This window comes from Triturus cristatus, chromosome 11 (assembly GCF_964204655.1).
Source record: "Triturus cristatus chromosome 11, aTriCri1.1, whole genome shotgun sequence".
Taxonomy (NCBI): Eukaryota; Metazoa; Chordata; class Amphibia; order Caudata; family Salamandridae; genus Triturus; species Triturus cristatus.
The window spans coordinates 810,217,934-810,237,384 of record NC_140594.1 but is presented as its reverse complement, the minus strand read 5'-3'; the positions used below and the strand labels follow the sequence as shown (position 1 = coordinate 810,237,384).

Sequence of the window (19,451 nt, the reverse complement as noted above, 5' to 3'; positions counted from 1 at the left end):
GTGATATGCTGCTGCTCTAGCAATGAGGCCTTCTTACGATGAAGCATCATCGGGGGTGATGGTCTGGATGGGTTGTGATCTGAGTCAGTATCACCCGGGGGATCAATGTCATAATTATCAAAAGGATCTGTGGGCTGTGGAAAAGCATCATCTCCCCCCTTACCCCCATGATCATCAGTGGAAGACTGTGGAGACCCCAGTGGCATAAAGTCCCCTATTTCATCTTGAGAATGATGTGGTGAAGGTTGTGGTGGAGAAGATGGTGGAGGAGATGGCTGAGGTGGTAGAGAAGGAAAAGGAGTCTGCAAAGATCTCATTGAAATGTCCTTCTTCTTCTTTTTAGCAGGTAGTGGTGCATCTATGGCCTCTTCGAAAGAAAATTGGCAGTTAAATAGTTGGGGCACCGAATGCACAGTTTAAGCTAAAATCTAACCAGTACGATGCTATATGTGCAGTTATTTCTGCTTTAGATCAAGCAGCTCCAGCATAAGTTCGAGGATTGATTCCGGATGCAACTTGAATGCAGAGGCCGATGGTTTCAGTGCCAAAATAGTTCTCTTTTTTAGGAGCGGAGATGGCCGGAGCCAAAGGGGTTCCAAGTGGCGTGCTCGGAACCGAAAAGCCAGTCGGTGCAGACTGTAGGTGTTTTGGCTTTGCTTTGGTGGCGAGTCAGAGAGTAGGTCTTTGTAGAACATGGTCGGTGCATACCATGGCCTGCTGGCAGTGGTGGCCGTGGAACCTTATAATCGGTGAAAACTGTATGTTTTTGGCAGGTGGAACAGGGGCATGGGTACTTACGGTACACTGGCCCAAAGGAAGGTGCTGTATCTGGAGACCGATGTCAAGGTTGGAGTCGGGCATGGAACCAGAACTGGAGTCGGAGCCGAAGTTGTGGATGGAGAAGGCCTCTTCCTCAGCCGCAGAGATCTCATGAAGCTCTCCCTGTTTGACATCTTGGTGTTTAAAAATGTCGGGTGTTTCATCTCTCTGCGCCATGCCCAAGAGTCCCAAAAAGTCTTTTTCGACAAGCCTCACAGTGAGCCTCCTGATGGTCTGGGGAAAGACATAAGTTGCAAACCTGATGGAGGTCGGTTCTCTGGTACATTGCGCGGCAACTGGGACAGAAGCGTAAATGAGTCCATTCCATTAGCAGCGCACTCTTTGTCAAAGTCGGAGATACAAATAGTAGGCCTGAATGAGTGAGGCTCAAAGGCCACAATGGGGGCATGTTGAATCGATGGGGGAATGTTTTCTAGTTTTCTGTACGCGACGATGGAAACACATTTGAAATAATACCGATGAGGGTGGAAATGAACAGAGAACTGAAGTGAGACCAAAACTGTCTGAAACTGAAGCGCTATACAACAAGTCCGAACCTGACGGCAGAAAGAAAACAATTTAACAATGGAATTGATGTCCATGCGTGTTAACACCCAGAGGAGAAGTCACTTTGTCTTGTGACTCGAAAAATGTCTCTGAAGTTACACACATCCGGGCCCAACACTAGATGGTGAAAGTATGCAGATCGTGTGTGTCTACAGCCACACATGCCTTGAACATCATATTACTTACTTCTGCTTAAACCTTCCATCTTCACTTCCATTACCAGCAACACCTTGGAAGGGTTTCAACATAGCCACATTCCAGACAGCAATTTGGAAATCCACTTAGTCCTTTGATGTCCATCGACAATGCTAACGGTGAGCAGTAGAATACAGCGTTTGCATTCGATACAGGATATAGTACAACATCCATTTTGAAAAAAAGGCTATTCTTAGAATTAGCCCCGTGAATGGCTTTATGGGCCATTTGATTATACCATTCCAACAAATGCCAATAGATCTTATAATCTGTGGAGGCTGCAACATTAACTAGAAGCGAAGATGCCACTTCTTTCCGTAATTTCTGGTACAATTGACGATACCAATTAACTATGCCTTTGAGACATGCAACAAAATAGTCTTTGCTGATATTCTCAGACAGCTTACTGGATGCCTGACTGCTCCCTCAAAGGAAATGGCTAATTTTCAAATAGATGAAAACTAATTTGGAGGTAAAAGCGGGGTGATTGGAGACTGTCTGTTGCCAAAAGTGTACTTAACCGGCTAACATAAAATCGCTGAGTTTGCAATATCCCATCCTTACCCAGTCCTCTATGGCCGAAGCCTTTAACTGTACAACTAACATATGACAATCTCTTAACCATATTGATGGCGGCTGAAACTGGGGAATCTGGAACTCATGCCTTATCCTCTCGAATCTGAAAGGCAAAACATAAGGTAGCCTGTAACTGGTTTACTTCAGCAGTCTTGATATCTTTAGGAAAAAAGGAAGCTTGGCCTCTACCTCAATGAACACATTTTGAGATAGAAATAACTAGAGTGAACGCTTGTAGTTGCTACTCAAACAAGCCAATCCAAAAAGGCAGCCTGATAGTACATTCTGACTTATGATAGTGCCAGCCCTCCATCTTATACGTGTGACTGCACTGTCTTCAAGTTGGTACGAGATTTGTTACTCTGCCATAAGAAGGGACATATCGTTTGGTTGTTCTCATCCAAAAATGATTGGTGAATTTTGAACATGACATTTGAAAAAATGAACACAAAGTATCCCGCGAGCCTTATTCAACATGGTAGTATAGCAGAACAGGTTCGCATATAATTGATTGTGACATGGATCCTCCGATATCTGATGGGACGCGTATGGAAATAATGCATCCTTATTTCGACAGGAAGAACTGAAGGGGCACAATTCTGTAACATGGTTTCAGACTTGGAGTGATTGATTTTGTACCCCCCACCCCCCAATACCTGTGCATCATCTTTGTTATATAGATTCTGGAGCAAATGTACCAATTTCGGTGGGAATCCGAATTTCAGTAATATAGCAGACAGGACCTTGCACTGGACTAGATCAAAGGCTTTTTCAGCATCTATCATGATGATTGCTGCCTTAATGCTGTTCACTGCATAGTAATCAATAGCTTGCACCAAAAAGTTAGCGTTAGTTGTAAACAGTCTAGATGGTAAAAAGTCATTTTGATCTGGGTGGACCAAAGTCTGTGCTAATGGGGTCAGTCTGCTCATAATTACTTTGGCAAAAAGTTTATAATTGCTGTTCCACTAGTCAATTTTGACGCTGCGAGCCCAGACTCGCAGAAGGCTTATCCTTTGTCAGAAAGCTTACACTAACTGCTTCAGTGAATGAACTTGGCAGATAGCCACCCTTTAAAATTCATTTAGTCATCAAGAATTTAGCAACTTGATTTTTGAACAGCTTATATATTTTTGCAATTAGGTCCTCTCTCCCGCATCCTTCACTTCGGATAATGTAATGGGGGTGACCACTACGACTTGTAAATCATTTGCTATAACTGGCAGCTGAATGAGGTAGAGAAACTTGTCAATACTCTCAGTAGTCTTATCTTCTTAATGTATATAGAACTGTAAATGTTACAAATTAAATCAGTTTCGGTAACCACTCTGTTCTCAGCTGCATCAAAGATTGCTTTGATGGTATCGTTATTCCTTCTTTTCTTAATTGACCATACCAAAAACCGCATACGTGTTCACTTTCTTCGTAACGTTTCTGAAAACATGTGTTTTGATTGACTATTTCTATACCCATAAAAAGGTCCTTTAAATGTTGACACCCTTGTTGTAGATGCAATCTGGTTGCGGGAGTACGAACTGCAGAATAAGCCAGGGTGGCAGTATCGAACACCGGCTGTAAATGCATGGCCAGCGCTTTCCTTTGTTTACTCACTCGTGCCTTGTGCTTACCCCCAACTGAAGGCATTCACTTCACCCAAGACCAGAAAACAAGACGCTGTACCAATGTTTCTTGCCAGAAAATCATCTATCGCAATACTCATGCTTGAAACACAATTTTCATTGGTTAATAGTAATCTATCAAAACACCATGTAGGCCGATCGACCCTACGGTCCTCCATCTGCAAATTAATAATGGGGCTGAAATATCCAAACCGGGGTTAGATAATATACCTATTTTGCCTCTATTCCAATTGTGGGCTATAAAAAACAATCAATCCTGGAGGCAGAATTATAGACACTTTGAAAAACAGGTATATTCTTTCCCCTGAGGGTGGTCGGCCCACATTGGGTCTTTTAACGCAAAGTCGAATCTTAGTTTTTGTAAGAAGCAAGATGATCTTGGTGTATTTTGCTGCATGTTGGGTCGAGAGATGCATGTTTCAGATTGGGCAAAGCCAAGTGCAGCTGGCTGCATATATGTTTCACATGTCCGTCTCTTTCCACTTTTGGGAGCGCATATTTCAATTTGTTAGTCACAAGCTTCAGGTGGATCTACAGCCAGACCCTTATGGGGCTTAGTTTGGAATCTAGGGGGCAATTTGTGATTGCTAAATCATTAATTTTTCAAAAATAGAAATCTACTGAGGTGCCTATTTTCAGACAACGGCTAAACAAGATCGAAACAGCTCGAGAGTCTGCATGCCGCAAGAATTGGGGCTAGGAAAAAATGGGTGGAAATCTGGTATGCTTTACCTGAAGTCATGATCGTATGTTGTAATGAATTTAGAACCAGATGGTTCGTGATTTGTGTATTTTTTTATGTACACCTCTATTTTCTTTGTCAATCCTTCAATACTCTATTCTCGCTAATTCTGATATATTTGTAATTTGACTTTTTCTACTTGAATAAAATATATATTTTTTAAAAACAATGCTACCAGTGGCTCACCACAACAGAATCCAGGATGGCTCAATTTGAACATAACCAATAAAAATGGAAAATGATCATCTTGGGAAGAGAGTGAAGGGAAACATAATGCCTAAAAGAAACAAAACGTTTCCAAAGTATAGCCACTATACCAAACATCCAAAGCTGCGTCCCTTTAAACTAACATTCCTAAAGGAAACAAATGAGCCTCTCCTGACTACCAATATTGCGAATATACTCAAGACTATCAACATCACAAATATATTCAAGTTAATTTTCAAAGCTATCTCTCTGGTCATATCGGCATTATTGATCATTAACGACTATCATGCAGGGAGTACCCAAGTGACTTTTTAAAAACCCTACATCAAGACAATGTTGAAGAAGATTGAATGAATTGGACACACCGTAACCAGCAAAAGACAGCCCTTTATCAAACAGATAATGTCTGGGTAAGTGATTGAAAAGTCAGCATTCATTCAGAACTCAGACTTCCTTGAGAATGCCAATGTCCTTTCAGGCTAAAATTCAGCCTTCACGCCTGGAAATGGCAAGGAATCAGCATTAATTGTAACCTGGGATTACCTCAAGAACATTGGCTATTCCAACAAATTGGCTACACTCCTCTTGACATCTCAGCATCTTTGAAATGGTGAATTATCAACCTCTACTTCAAAGACTGAACAACTCAAGAATACAGAGCGCAGTCTTAAAATGAACCCTAAAGGAAACAACAAAAATATATAACTGCCTACATATCTGTCAGCACATTTCTTGTAAAAGATGGGTGTTCCACAAGGCTCAATCACTGCGTCTGCTTGAGCGATCAGTTTATTTAAACTCAAATATTACAGCAATTTGACAACACCAAGATTATTCCTCAACAGGAAAATTCATAAAACCTCATGTCTGTTCTCATGGAATGTCAGCTGGAAGAAGATAACTGAAAGTTTTTTTAAAATCTGAAGAACAGAGATCTTAACTTGAGGAGCAAGGAAAACCTTTGATCCTACTGCAGTTTAGCCTGAAGAGACTGGATTTCAACCAACGCATCTTCAGAAGTAAAGACTTCTGGTGTGATTATGGACTGTAAACTCTCACTTCAAACTCAGGCCAAAATATGGTAAAAGGGGCCTTCAGAACTATGGAAGCATTAGGAAGGAACATCCCATAGTTAAGCATCTACACAGGGTTCATGTCTCAACAGCTCTAAAACCCTTAGACCTTGAATATACTAACAGGTTCTACTTTGGGCTCTACTTTAAGCATCTAAACAACAAACTCCAAAGAATTCAGAATGCAGCCACCTGATGAGTTCCTTGCCCGGCCCAACATGACCACATCACTGTACCCTCAAGGGCCTACACTGGCAACCTGTCCCTTCAAGAATCTTGTACAAAGCTCTCTTCATCACTCACAGGCCTGTCCATAGATTTGAACAGATTGTTCTATAATGCAGATTCAAACTTCAAAACCTATGGAGGAAATTGAATTGTGAATGACACAGCTGCTAATCATCCTGCCTTTCTGATGAACCTGAGTAGGTGGCAGCTCCGTCTCTGAACAAGCATTCAAACTGTGGACCGCTTTAGTCAAGACAATAAGGACATTGAGCTCCCACCTACATTTCAGAAAAGCGATAAAAACGTGATTGTTTTCCCAATGAAGACATAACTTACTTAGCTTTGGTGCAAGTCATAAGGGGAATTGAAAGCGGAATATTTTTACCATTACAATCCAACAAAAAGATGTAAACATCAAACACTTTCTCTCTGAGCCATCCTACCCTGCTTACAGAAGGCATTGAGGGAAGGCTGGCATCTTCTCTCTGAATAATATTATTCCTTGACTCATCTATTAATCTTTAATTTCTCTTATGTGTCAGATCTAGAGTTCTACATTTTACAGCTACAATGAATGCTGCTGCCGTCACCCTAACACTAAACAACCAGAAAGGTTAAAAAATACTCGCTCCTTCACAGTTACTCCACAAAGTGAAGCCTCGCACACAAGTCAGACAAGTTGAACAGATGTAAATGGTTAAATAGACAACACATTCTCCAAGACTTGAATGGCCGGTTTCAAAATCGCTATAAGTAGGGACACAGGAATTATGTGGCAAAGGAGGGCATACATATGCGGTATGGTTAAATAAATAATGTGGCAAAGTGAAAGCAAATTAGGTTTCAAAGTAAAGACAAATTAGCTAACAAATGACAAATTACACAGCACATTCTGCAACATTGTTATCTAGCTACATTGCCATACTGACGGATATTGACACAAATCAAATACATAATATACTTAATGTATTGCAAATACACAGCGATCTTCAAAATGTTATTGACTAAATATGAAAGAGTTTGCTGACATACAAACATAAGCAGAGTAAAGACATATCTGCAATGTCTTTTCTACCAAAAGTAAATCGCTGTGTCATAGTCCGCAGGAAACATGTCTACATGTATGCTCTTTATGTAATAAAAGGTGCCTTTTTATTCTGTGCATCACAGTTTTGTTTTAAAACTTTTCTGCAGTTTTAGCTTAACTCTGTATTCACACTTCAGTACCGATGGAAGCAACTCTTTCTGTTAAGAAACAGCCCTGCAAATAATTAGGGAACATTTTATATGTTCTCTGTACATGACTCGCTTCAAGGTACTTTCAACTTTAAGGCATATCACCTTAAAAAGAGATGCAATATTTTTTGGGGTATTGTTCTAAACTCAGGGTGGCTTGTGGAAGTAACTGCTGCTATGATAAGAGTTTATGTGGAAGAACAGTTTTGGTGATGTAAAAATATGCATGAATAGTGAAACAAAATATTGTCATGAAAAAGCATAAGTTTTTATTTTAACAACGAATAGATTATATTTCATTATGTACAGTTTATTTCTGCCTGCTGTGGTCAAAAGACACACAATTGATGGACGGAATGCACAACAAATCAAAACATCCCCCCCCCCCCAGTCAAGAGATCTGGGTTAAATCCATCATTCTTTTGCTCACCATGCCACCCCAGTTTAGACCTGGCCTTATGCAAATAAGCCTTGACCCTGTGCCTCATGGGAACAGCCCAGCCCAAACTGCCAAGTCAGGTCCTCACTGGACCGGAAACAAGCATCCTAGGCCCTCCCTAGTCCATGTGATGGGGATGTTAAACCCGATTAGGTAAAATGGTCGCCTTTTTAAAACCATGAATTCTTCAGAAAGGTGAAGTGTGGTGCAGCGTTGCTCCTAATATACAGCGTGTTTCATAACAACTTAAACATAGGATGTACAAGCTATTTTCAGTGATATATGCAATCTGATGGATATAGTGCATTAGGTATCAAGTGTTCTAGAGGGTGTGCATAATATATTTAAAAATGTATCGATTAGTCAATCGCACTTCAGCGACTGTCACCTTCACATGATGACACGTCTCCAATTGCAGTATGCTGCACTATAATTGGCCCACACAGTCAACGTATCTATTTGGCAATTTAAATGTGATTTTATTAGCACTAATGGCTCGTGACTTTCCCACCATTTTTAAAACACTCGTTAGATAACATCATCCCCATTCTAGAAATATACTTACTTATTATTATAATAAGAATGATTGCACATATTGCTCCCAGGATGATCATCATCTGAAATAAAAAAGAAGAGAAATGAAAATTGTGCCACAATAATTCTAAGATGATGCAGGCACTTTGAGCCCCCCCCCCCCTCCCCCATTCCTTGCAGCTCTCTTAATCGCGAAATGTAAAATGAACCAACTGAATGGATCTTGTGTGTATTTGTGGCCTCTCTAAAAATATGCAAGGCATGCATGATCATTGGAAATGTGTCTTTGATTTCATTTTGGAATCTTAAACACTTGTTGTAAGGAAGGGTGTTAAAATCTTTAAAGTCCAATAAAGAAGATCGGCCTCACAGTCTCAGACACTTCTAGTTAGGAATGCCAAAAAAAACTAACTGCTGGAGTCGGCTGTGGGTGTAGGGGGGCATCATATTCTACGGGAACATAGTGGAAACCTTATGAACAGCACAATGAACAATGCAGCCATATCAGACGTGTTTGTGGGACCTTGGACAAAAAAAAAGTATGACATGCATAGATATCAGTATATGGCGCCAGTGGCGTAACGAGTGCCGGCTTTAGGGCGCTGACCTGGAGTGGTGGCGCTGTGTTTAGGAATAACTTATGATTTGAAAAAAGCTGATGCAGAATTCCTTGTGCGTCCAGATTTCAGGCAGCAATAAAAATGTCAACATAACTCTTGTAATTAATGTCTCTGCAATAAAGATTGAAATTTTGTAGAGTGGCAGTTTTGACTCGTCATAAAGTAGCGCAGAGGGTTAATATACCTGCTGCAAAGAACAGATCTGTATTTAATGTGGGTAGCTGAGTGGATTAGTAATGCCAGCATTTACCAGCGCTTTAAAACAAATGAAATGTATGCGAAAGAGGGGCTATGGAGAGATGAGGGCCCATTTTGCCGGGTGGAAGTGAGGGAATCTGAGGAGGTCATAGGGGGACGGTGCTAAAAAGGATTGTCGCACTGGGGCCATCAGCGCTAAAGCTGGCCCTAGGTGTGGCAATAACCCCTGAAGCCCACACATTGTGGGGGGGCCTGAGCCCCAGGAGGTCCCCTCCGGCACTGTGCATGGGTGGCGGGTGGGCTGCCAAGTACCACTTATCAGGAGTTAGACTAACGCATTTTCATGCCGGTATCTGCATCACCACATTAAAATGCATGGCCACGCATATGTAGCTCCCTGATACGCTTTGGGGATCATGAGGTGCTCAAAACCAGTGCTGTGTGCAGCACCGCCGCTCGAAGGAATATAGGTTCCCGGCGTGGGCCTGGAGGGCTGCTGTCATGTTAACATGGCACAGAGGCATATATTGTTTCTTTGCTGTGCGCATAAACAATAAACTTCTGTCAGCCTCACCCGCAGTGTGACCGCTGGATCTTCCAGCTCCAGGGGGGGGGCTGATAATTGTGTGTTTTGGGCTACGACCTGCTGCACCCCCGCCAGCAGGGACCCCAGAACAGCAGGATGGGATAGTTTACTGCCTGCCCTGCACATCTTGTCCTTGGCAGCCTCCGGATGACTCAGCCAGGAGCAGCCCGAGGTCAAAGCCTCGTAAGCCCAGTGTATCTGAGCGAATGATGACGTCTTAACTTGGAACGTTGGTTCTAATTGCGTGCTAGACGGCAATCGTTATGTTTTTACTGGTAACCGATTCCACTGCAGGCTGCACACTTTCAAACTTTGTGGCGGTTAGCGCGGTATTAATATAAAGTTGCTGTGTTCAGCGCGGGTCTGTAAATCGACTTTCTGTTTTAGCAAAGCAGCCTTTTTGTATTATAAGGCTATAATCGCCCCAGTGCATTTGCTATATGTGTAAGAACATTGGCAAACACAGGAAAACAAAAATGCAGCGTTACTTTTAAAATAGGGAAAGCATGATTTCCTTCCAGTAACATCTTTCGGTAAGTATTAATGAAAGTGTAACTGCAGCCAGTTAACCTTACTAGACAGAGGAGTTCAAACTATACAGCGCATGCACGGGGAGTGATAGCACCATTGATGCATGCAGGAGTCGACTTTTAGAGGCGATCAAATATGGCCAGCGTGTTGCCGCTGCACCTGGCGCTGAACTGGGGGAGCTACTATGGAAAGCGCTCTCTGAATAGACCCATTGTGCGTCCAGCAGTTTTCAGGCAACAATAAAAATGTCCATGAAAGAATGAGATAACTGTTGTCATTAATGCTCCTACTGGAGAGATTCCAGTTTTAGTGGCAGTTTTGACTCACGATAAACTAGCACAGACAGGTTCATTAAACGCCTGCTGCAGAATGTGTAACATGCAGATAGATGGAACTGCATTTTATGTGGATGGCACAGTGGGTTAGTGCTTTTGTCACAGACATCCTTCTGATACTTGCAATTTATTAGGTGCAATCACCTAATAACACAGTGACCTATAAACTGTCATCAAAGAGCTTAGCTGCATGTAAATTGCATGATACAGATTAAAATGCCATGTTTTTCCCCAGTCTTTCGCTATCCTAATGTTGCTAAAAGGGGTATGTTTGGGTGGAAATGCATTCCCATTAGCAAAGCCAATGCCAACCACTGTGGTTGGTATTAAATCCTGTGTTTGAGACTCTCCAGTCAAACACTCTTAATGTATAGTCTACTAGTATGAATGGCATGTGACTCCTACACGTTGTGTTCCTCTTTGTGTTATGTACCATTTACTAGACTGATTTACACGTGTGATTCATTGTCTTTGCCTAATGTGTGTGTGTGAAGTAAAGTGCTCTGACACCCTACACTGCTATAAGCAGCACTATAAAACAAATTTAATGGATGTGAGAGAGGGGCTGTGGAGAGATGAGGGGCAATGGTGGAGGGTGATCGTGAGGGAATCTGTAGACAAGGTGGTCATTGTAGCACCGGGCACCACCAGTGCTAATGCCGGCCCCGAGAGGGTACGTCAGAGAGCTCTGTCATTGTGCTGTTTGAGATTGATAGCATATTAATGTGGTAGCACTGTATGGATAGAGGACAGGAGTTGGATGTATAATGTCTACATTGTGATAAAAGATGTTTATGTAGCCAAGTTGCCTGGCAATTTTACACTGTCTGTTTGGAGAAACCAATGAACGTTATGAATTGCCCATGTTACTGCAAGTGATGAGAGGAGGTGTACAATCATGTGCGATGATGTGAGGAGGATGTGCAATGGACGTCACTGCTTAGTTTGCTCATGAGAAAGCGTTACTCTAAGTGTCACACATTTGGTTGTTGAATGTCACTCATAAGTACACTGAAACGATGAAAAAGTAACACATACGCAATCTCAAACATTGGCAGCTATGGGGCCCCTAGCCTGAGAGCTCCTGAATGGGCCAAGAGAGGGGGGCCCCCTCCATGTACTTTGCACGGGAGCTCCCTTAAGTTTCGTTACACCACTGTATGGCGCTATCCAGTTGTTTAGGAAGGTCGGTGCCTTAAATTAATGAAGGTATCTGTGCTTCAAAATGTATAAATAGATTTTCCAGCAGGATAGCAAGGCCTTGCAAAGTGCAAAGCCTGGGTATTAATGCCCCTTCTAACCTAACTTTCAAATGGGCTTTGAATATTGTATAAATCTTTTATTAAAATATGCTGCTGCAAAAGGATGTAGTAGTGGTTCTGTAGATGCGATGGAATGAAATCAAACATTTTGACATTAAGAACTGATCCAGTAGCCATATCTTGAAGCAATTGGGCTTTGGAGTTGGAGTCAAAGTGGGATTCAGTCAAAGCAGTCACTATTATTAGCCTTATCCTTCCTTTTCGTGTGAGCACTGGGAGAATTTTCTGGGATACCCGTCATTAAATATAATTCCCAATTTATGAATGAAGTTGAACAGGACAGAACAAAAACAAGTCGTTTTGAGCCAAGCGACAGAGACCTGAAAACATCCAAACTGCCCTAAATCAAGATGTGGAGAGGGCCCTGAAATCTTCTTACCTAAAAAGTTTGCCCTCTAGACTATTGTCGTACGTGCAAGGAAACAATGGGATCACAGGTCAAACCTAAGCACCACTTTAATAAGAGCAGGGAAAGGAAAACTTTTTAAATATATATATATAACCCTCAGCCACTCTTGTAGTGATGCGCTTCATCATCAGGTTCACCCTGGCTCCTAAAGGCCAGGGTGGGCTCGACCTTATCACAGGGAACTCTTAAGAAGACATTTAAATAGGGGGCATAACTTTAATGATAAAACATCCTCATTCACTACCAAGGTATCTCTTTATTGGTGGGGTGGATGGGAAAGATTAAAACTATATTAGGGGTTGGAAGAATATAATGGTCCTATGAGCCTAAAACAACAACATGATTCAGCCCTATACTAATGGCATAAATGGTCCTGGGCTTTCGCCAGAGTGATATCCTACTTATGTTACCCCAGCAAATGTATACAATGTGTATTTTTGTGTGTGGCATGCAACGTATCCAAAGCAAGCACAGGCAGTGCTAATACTTGCCCATCAGGGTAGTTCCTGAAAGTGAATATATATATATGGCACAAGTAGAAATGACAACAGGTGGTTGCTCCAATTCATCACTCCAATCACATCTCCTTGCATGCTTTTTTCATGCTATTAAAACATATGTCCCTCACTCATTGGTGTCTACTCCATATACATGCTCATGCACATTGACTGTCGTGGGTGAAGCTGCAGTGCACCGCAGTCCCACAACTGAAGGAATCAGAAGTGGCAACCATTTATGCAGTACAAGAGTATCCTGTTCATAAGACAGCACCTAAATCGTCCTATGTACCCTGCTCTGGGTTTTCTCTTTATGAAGAAATGTGCATATGCCTAACGACCAAAGATGTCAAGGATCATTATAATTATCAACTCATCTAGATCACTGGAGACCTCTATCCCACCAGGGCAAGAGTGAGTTGCTCTGTATTCAAACGCTAGAGGGCGTTAAAAGCAAACATCATGTATCGTGACAGAGCGAAAGTATAGATGTGTCCCAAGGGACCCCTTTACAAAGAGTTCAGGCTACTACTGCTGATGCATCACCCCAGCCTCACTGAATTGTTGGACATCTGCCTGCCAGAGCACCAGCGGCTCCTGGAGGGAGTGCTGCGGGGCAGCGGGGGAGGGGCAGGGTGGGGGGTAGTAAACTCTGGATAAAGGTCGAACGGAGTTGAGTAACTTAATAAATAAATAAAATAAATTACATTGCGCGCGCTGCAACGCCAATACGTTTGCCCTTAATCCGGAGTTTACTACCCCCACCCTGCCCCGCTCCGGCTCTACCGCCCCGCAGCACTCCCTCCCGGAGCTGCTACTGTGATAGAGTAGAGGAAGTCAACTCTCTCCCCTTGATCGATATGCACACCTGTATACAAGCAGAAGAGATGCACCCTTCCCCTGGTGTGCAAAGCAGGTCACAATACCATGTGGGGACACAGGCAGGCCAGAGCATGCCCCACTTAGTTTTTATTGTGCAGATTTTTCTGTCACTACCACTGTAGAAAGACTCTTAACCATTAGTATAGTGTTCACATATCTTCACGTCAGTATGTGGTATTCACTGGAATAACTGAGCTCAGGGGCCCTCTGCACCCAGCTTTTCTCATTGAAAATGTGTGTTGCTCCCAGTCAGCACCACCCGCAGCATTCTTTAGCAGAGAATGATGCAAAGATAATTCCCACCCATAGGACTATGGTCTTCACACCAAGCTCGACACCAAGGTGAGGTGAGGTATCTGTCATGTAGAATTTGGGGTTGGTAAGTGGACCGTCAGTTTCTCACACAGCAATAGCATGTAGAGGGGGTGGGTTGGGAGCAGAGCTTGTCCTTCTTTGTAGGTTCTGTTCTTGGTATTCTATGGCTTCATGTGTGTATAAACTCCACAAACAGCCATGCTTTCTGCTGAACAAGACGGTACAAAAGGGGGTGGTGATGGACGGAGTATCATAACCAATCAAACACTCACACCCAGTCAACAGATCTGGGTTTGATCCATCACCGTTCTTTAGCCTACTTTGCCGCCCCAGTTCAGACATGTCCATATGCAAATCAATCTGACCCTGTGCCTCATGGGAACAGTCCAGCCTGAACTGCCAAGCCATGCCTTCCCTGGACCGGAAACAAGCTTCCTAGGACCGGTTTCTGGCATTTTAGCCGTCTTCAGCCAGGCTTGCTTGAATCCAGTGACAAAGTGAGCAAGGGACTCACGTCTGAGCATACCCTGCCAACTTATGGCGAACTAAGCGGTACAAAAGGGGGTGGTGATGGACGGAGTATCATAACCAATCAAACACTCACACCCAGTCAACAAATCTGGGTTTGATCCATCACCGTTCTTTAGCCCACTTTGCCACCCCAGTTCAGACATGTCCATATGCAAATCAGTCTGACCCTGTGCCTCATGGGAACAGTCCAGCCCGAACTGCCAAGCTATGCCTTCCCTGGACCGGAAACAAGCTTCCTAGGACCGGTTTCTGGCATTTCAGACGTCTTCAGCCAGGCTTGCTTGAATCCAGTGACAAAGTGAGCAAGGGACTCACGTCTGAGCATACCCTGCCAACTTATGGCGAACAAAGTGGTACAAAAGGGGGTGGTGATTGACGGAGTATCATAACCAATCAAACACTCACACCCAGTCAACAGATCTGGGTTTGATCCATCACCGTTCTTTAGCCCACTCTGCTACCCCAGTTCAGACATGGCCATATGCAAATCAGTCTGACCCTGTGCATCATGGGAACAGTCCAGCCTGAACTGCCAAGCCATGTACTGCTTTGTTCGCCATAAGTTGGCAGGGTATGCTCAGACGTGAGTCCCTTGCTCACTTTGCCACTGGATTCAAGCAAGCCTGGCTGAAGACGGCTGAAATGCCAGAAACCGGTCCTAGGAAGCTTGTTTCCGGTCCAGGAAAGGCATGGCTTGGCAGTTCGGGCTGGACTGTTCCCATGAGGCACAGGGTCAGACTGATTTGCATATGGCCATGTCTGAACTGGGGTGGCAGAGTGGGCTAAAGAACGGTGATGGATCAAACCCAGATCTGTTGACTGGGTGTGAGTGTTTGATTGGTTCTGATGCTCCGTCCATCACCACCCCCTTTTGTGCTGCTTTGTTCGCCATAAGTTGGCAGGGTATGCTCAGACGTGAGTCCCCTGCTCACTTTGCCACTGGATTCAAGCAAGCCTGGCTGAAGACGGCTGAAATGCCAGAAACCGGTCCTAGGAAGCTTGTTTCCGGTCCAGGAAAGGCATGGTTTGGCAGTTCGGGCTGGACTGTTCCCATGAGGCACAGGGTCAGACTGATTTGCATATGGCCATGTCTTCACTTCTGGTGAAGTGGTGATACCACCTCAGTCCCTGACATGATTCCAAGTGAGACATTGCAGTGCCTCAGGTGCTCAGTAGTCCTATGGGAGACATGAGTAATGGAGAGAGTGCATGTTTTAATGGCTGAGAGCTGGTACTTGTAGCGTTTTCTTTCATGAGTGTAAAACTTGATGTCCTGGAAAGATGGAAAAACAGAACTAATGAGGGCAGACATGTTAGAACACAAAAACTTATGTCGTTTTTTGTAATTTAAACATGTTGTAGAATATCACATTAAGCCAATTTATTAGTGATTTTATAGGGTCTAGCGTGTCAAGGGTTGTTCTGGGTTTTCAGAGCTCTAGTGCCGTTCTATGTCAGCAGTGAAAAGCTTGTTCTGTTCTGGTTGTATTCTTTCTGGCACTAGTAATTTTGTTTAGTGTTTTTACAGTGTAAGCTGGGACTACATGTCCCAGAATGCAAAGAAAATAGGGTCTTCTTGAGGAGCTACACGAACATAGAGATCGCCAGGTTTTTAATTGTAAGACACAGAGATTGGTAGACAGTCAGAGTAACTTATGTCTTCAGGTCTTGCGGAGCGAGCCAAAAAGTCAGAATGCATAGTGGTTTGCCTTATTCCCATAAGCAGCCACTGCACTGAATTTGTCATCTATCACATGAAGGGGCACTAAAGCCTGTGATCAAGCCAGGTTTTTTTTCAATCTTTCTAGAGTTTGCCAGGATTTTCCTTCTAACAGATGTATGGTCATGCATGCTAGGCAAACGCTAGCATTGCTAAGCTATCAGAGTAAGACTAGTAGGAATTTTTGCTGGAGATATGTTCAGTAATATTTCAGTGGTGTGTCTAGAAGTCAATTTTAATGGGGTAGTCGCACAGGTTGCGCCACACATATTTCTGGTGGGGCCGCCTACACTGGTAAATATCCCTTGCTTAAACGTTTTCATTCTGACTTTCTGTTTTTACATATCTATGCAAAAGAGTCCAACACACATTGCTTTTTACCCAGGGGGCACAAGTTTGCAGTGAGTGCATGAAAAGACGCAGAATCCAGCAACAAACCATGTTACCAATACCTGCTTAGTCACTTGCCAACAGACTTGGGCACTCAACACGAGGCTATAATTTGCAATTATAAGATGTATTTCCTGCTACATCTCAGTTCAGATGGATGGCGCCTTTCAGCAGGAATGCCAGCTTTGTATATGGTCCAGCTGCAACGCGTCATCTATCTAAAGTGAGATGTGCCTGGAGATAAATCCTATATTTGCAAGTCATGCCCTTGCGGTGAGTGCTGAAGTCTGTTGGCAAGTGACTATTGCTGATATTGGTGAATTAAAACAAATATATATACAGTGAAAATAATGAAGGCGAAGGCGGAACACATTTAGTGTAATATTTTGGTATCCAACCACAAGTCCCAGAAGGCAACGCAGCGGCCCATGCAGGGCTATATATGACACATAGAGACTGTTGGTTGGTTGCGTCTGGCAGCTGATTTCGCCCGTGATCAAGGAGCACCGAGGCTCTGAAACGCGTTGGGCTAGTACTGTATGAAAAATGAGGATTGTGAAGCAGCCTGCCTAATAAAACATTCTCTCCTGCTGGAGGGGTTTGCCAGCCTTTGTGTGCCGCTTCATCTGTGGACAACTTGAATGAATATTTTTTCTGGCCGGTCCAAGTCGGGCTGCGAGCACCACCACGGGGATTAATTATGTGGACTGTAGGTCTTGGATCCGTGAGACCGCTATGCAGGAAGGCTGGTTTGTGCATTAATGAGGACGTTCATGATTCCCGAGGTTCTATGGAGAACCGTGAAAATAATGAAGGCGAAGGCGGAACACATTTAGTGTAATATTTGTGTGCCACTTCTTCTGCGGACAACTTGAATGAATATATAAATATATATATATATATATATATATATATATATATATATTACCTACTGGCGGTCGCCAGTAGGTAGTTATAGTTAGGACCACGTTTCCATAGGAAATCCGCAACATTCTATTTTGAATAACTTTGGCGCCGGTCGACGAATCCTCGCGAATTTCTCAAAATAGGTGGGGCGCTACGCTCCGCTCCTACCCTGAAAGTCTCGGGGGGATTCGTCAAGCGGGGGCTGAGATAAAAGGGGGGTCCCAAAACGCGTTTTTCCCATGCATTTTTCCATAGGACCTTTAGACAGGGCTACAGCCCGAACGGCTGAACAGAATTACTAGAAATTTGGCAGAGAGGTAGTCCTCAGGTCAAGGAAGTGCCTTTTGTAGGTTTGGTGTAAATCTGTTCAGTAGATTCTGAGAAAATAGCCTTTAAATCAATATATATATCTGAGCCCGCTTACGGTACGCTTACCGTACGCTTACGGTAAGCGTACGGCGGCGTGCGCGAGCGCGATTCTGATTGGCTGTTAGATCTTAGTAAACATTCGAATCGGTCGAAACCAGGAAGCGGCGGCCGCCATTTTGTGTATTTCACTCTGAAAAAAAAGAGTGAAAACAAGGAAAGGGGGCAATGAGGAGAGTTACAGACCCCCTAACATTTGTAAGGGGGTCAAAGAAGGACAGAAAAGTACAAAAAAAACATTTATTGATTTAAAAAAAAATCACGGGGTACGCGTACGGTAAGCTTACGGTAAGCGTACGGTAAAAAAAAAAAAAAATAGATAAATGAAAAGCAGATTTAAGAGTTTAGAAATTAGGGAGCTCTAAAAAGAGCTGTTGTGTTTATGAAGTCATTTTTTTAGTGGTACCTACAAGTAAGTACCGATGCAGAGTCTAAGGTTCAAGAGGAAGACTCTGTTCCCTTCATCATTGAAGTGCACACCATCTCCTCTATAAATGTCTTGCATGTCATAACGCAAGTTGTTGTGGTAAATGGCACCCATACCATAGTCACGGAGGAAAGCAGAAACAGATTTGTTGACGTGCTTTCTTGCTTTGTCAATCTGTGGACAGAAATGATTGGACCAGTTCCATTTTTGCCTTTGGCATATGTTGGAAAACACAAAGGCAGTTTTAGGGAAAAGTGTAAACAGTTGTGCAAAGGTGTCCTTCATAAGCATTTCCAGACCTACCCCAGTCAAAGTGCCTAGGTCATTGCCACCACAGTGCACTATTATGAGGTCAGGGTGTTGGATTTGAATGAAGGATTTCACCAATGGCATCAATTGGTGCCACTTTAACCCTCTCTGACCAATCCATTTAATGTCTACATTTGGCAAAGCAAGGTCTCTCACCATATCTGTTTTCTCTGCAAACTTTTCACTCCAGAAGACATAGCTGTGCCCTACAATCCACACTGTGAACATCTTCAAAGGAGAACTGGATGCACTCAGGAGGTGTCTTTCAGTAGAATGGCAATAAGAAAAGAAAGACAGTTTGGAAATGGAGGCATACATATTTTTTTAAAACAAAAAGAACTGATTGGCTGTTTCATACCATTCTAGAATAAAAACTAGGCTGTATGTGAAAATTAATAGAAGCATGTTTTGTATTGGTACAAAAAAATGTGTAACCAAAGAACAGTACTATGGATTTGCTGTAAGGTTTGAAAAGTCAAGCACTCTTGCTCTGTGGAATTGAAACATTGTGTGTCGAACTTCTGACCTAACTGCACACAGCAGTGTTCCATGAGCTGTTGCTATGGTAGCAGGCAGAAGTCAAGTTGGGGGAAGGGTACTAGGCAGAAGTCAAGTTGGGGGCAGGGTACTTTTGGAAAAGGGTTGGTTTTCAACCAATAGAAATGTGTGAATACATGTGAAAAAAAGGGGGAAGCACTGAGATTTGAAACTTACATGTATATGTGTGGAAAAATAGAGGGAAAGTTTGCCATTATCTGGTTCTGCTGAGAGGAGAGAGGTGAACAGAACAG

At 43.1% G+C, this 19,451-nt stretch overlaps 1 protein-coding gene across 1 annotated transcript in view; it reads right to left on the bottom strand.

The window, feature by feature from the left end:
* The window catches only part of LOC146785465 (vesicle-associated membrane protein 2-like), a 324,297-nt gene that overhangs the window by 38,358 nt on the left and 266,488 nt on the right, over positions 1 to 19,451 (bottom strand). The window contains exon 4 of the mRNA XM_085634527.1: positions 8,288 to 8,339. Within this exon, the coding sequence (XP_085490653.1) occupies positions 8,288 to 8,339 (52 nt within the window). The remainder of the gene's footprint in view (positions 1 to 8,287; positions 8,340 to 19,451) is intronic.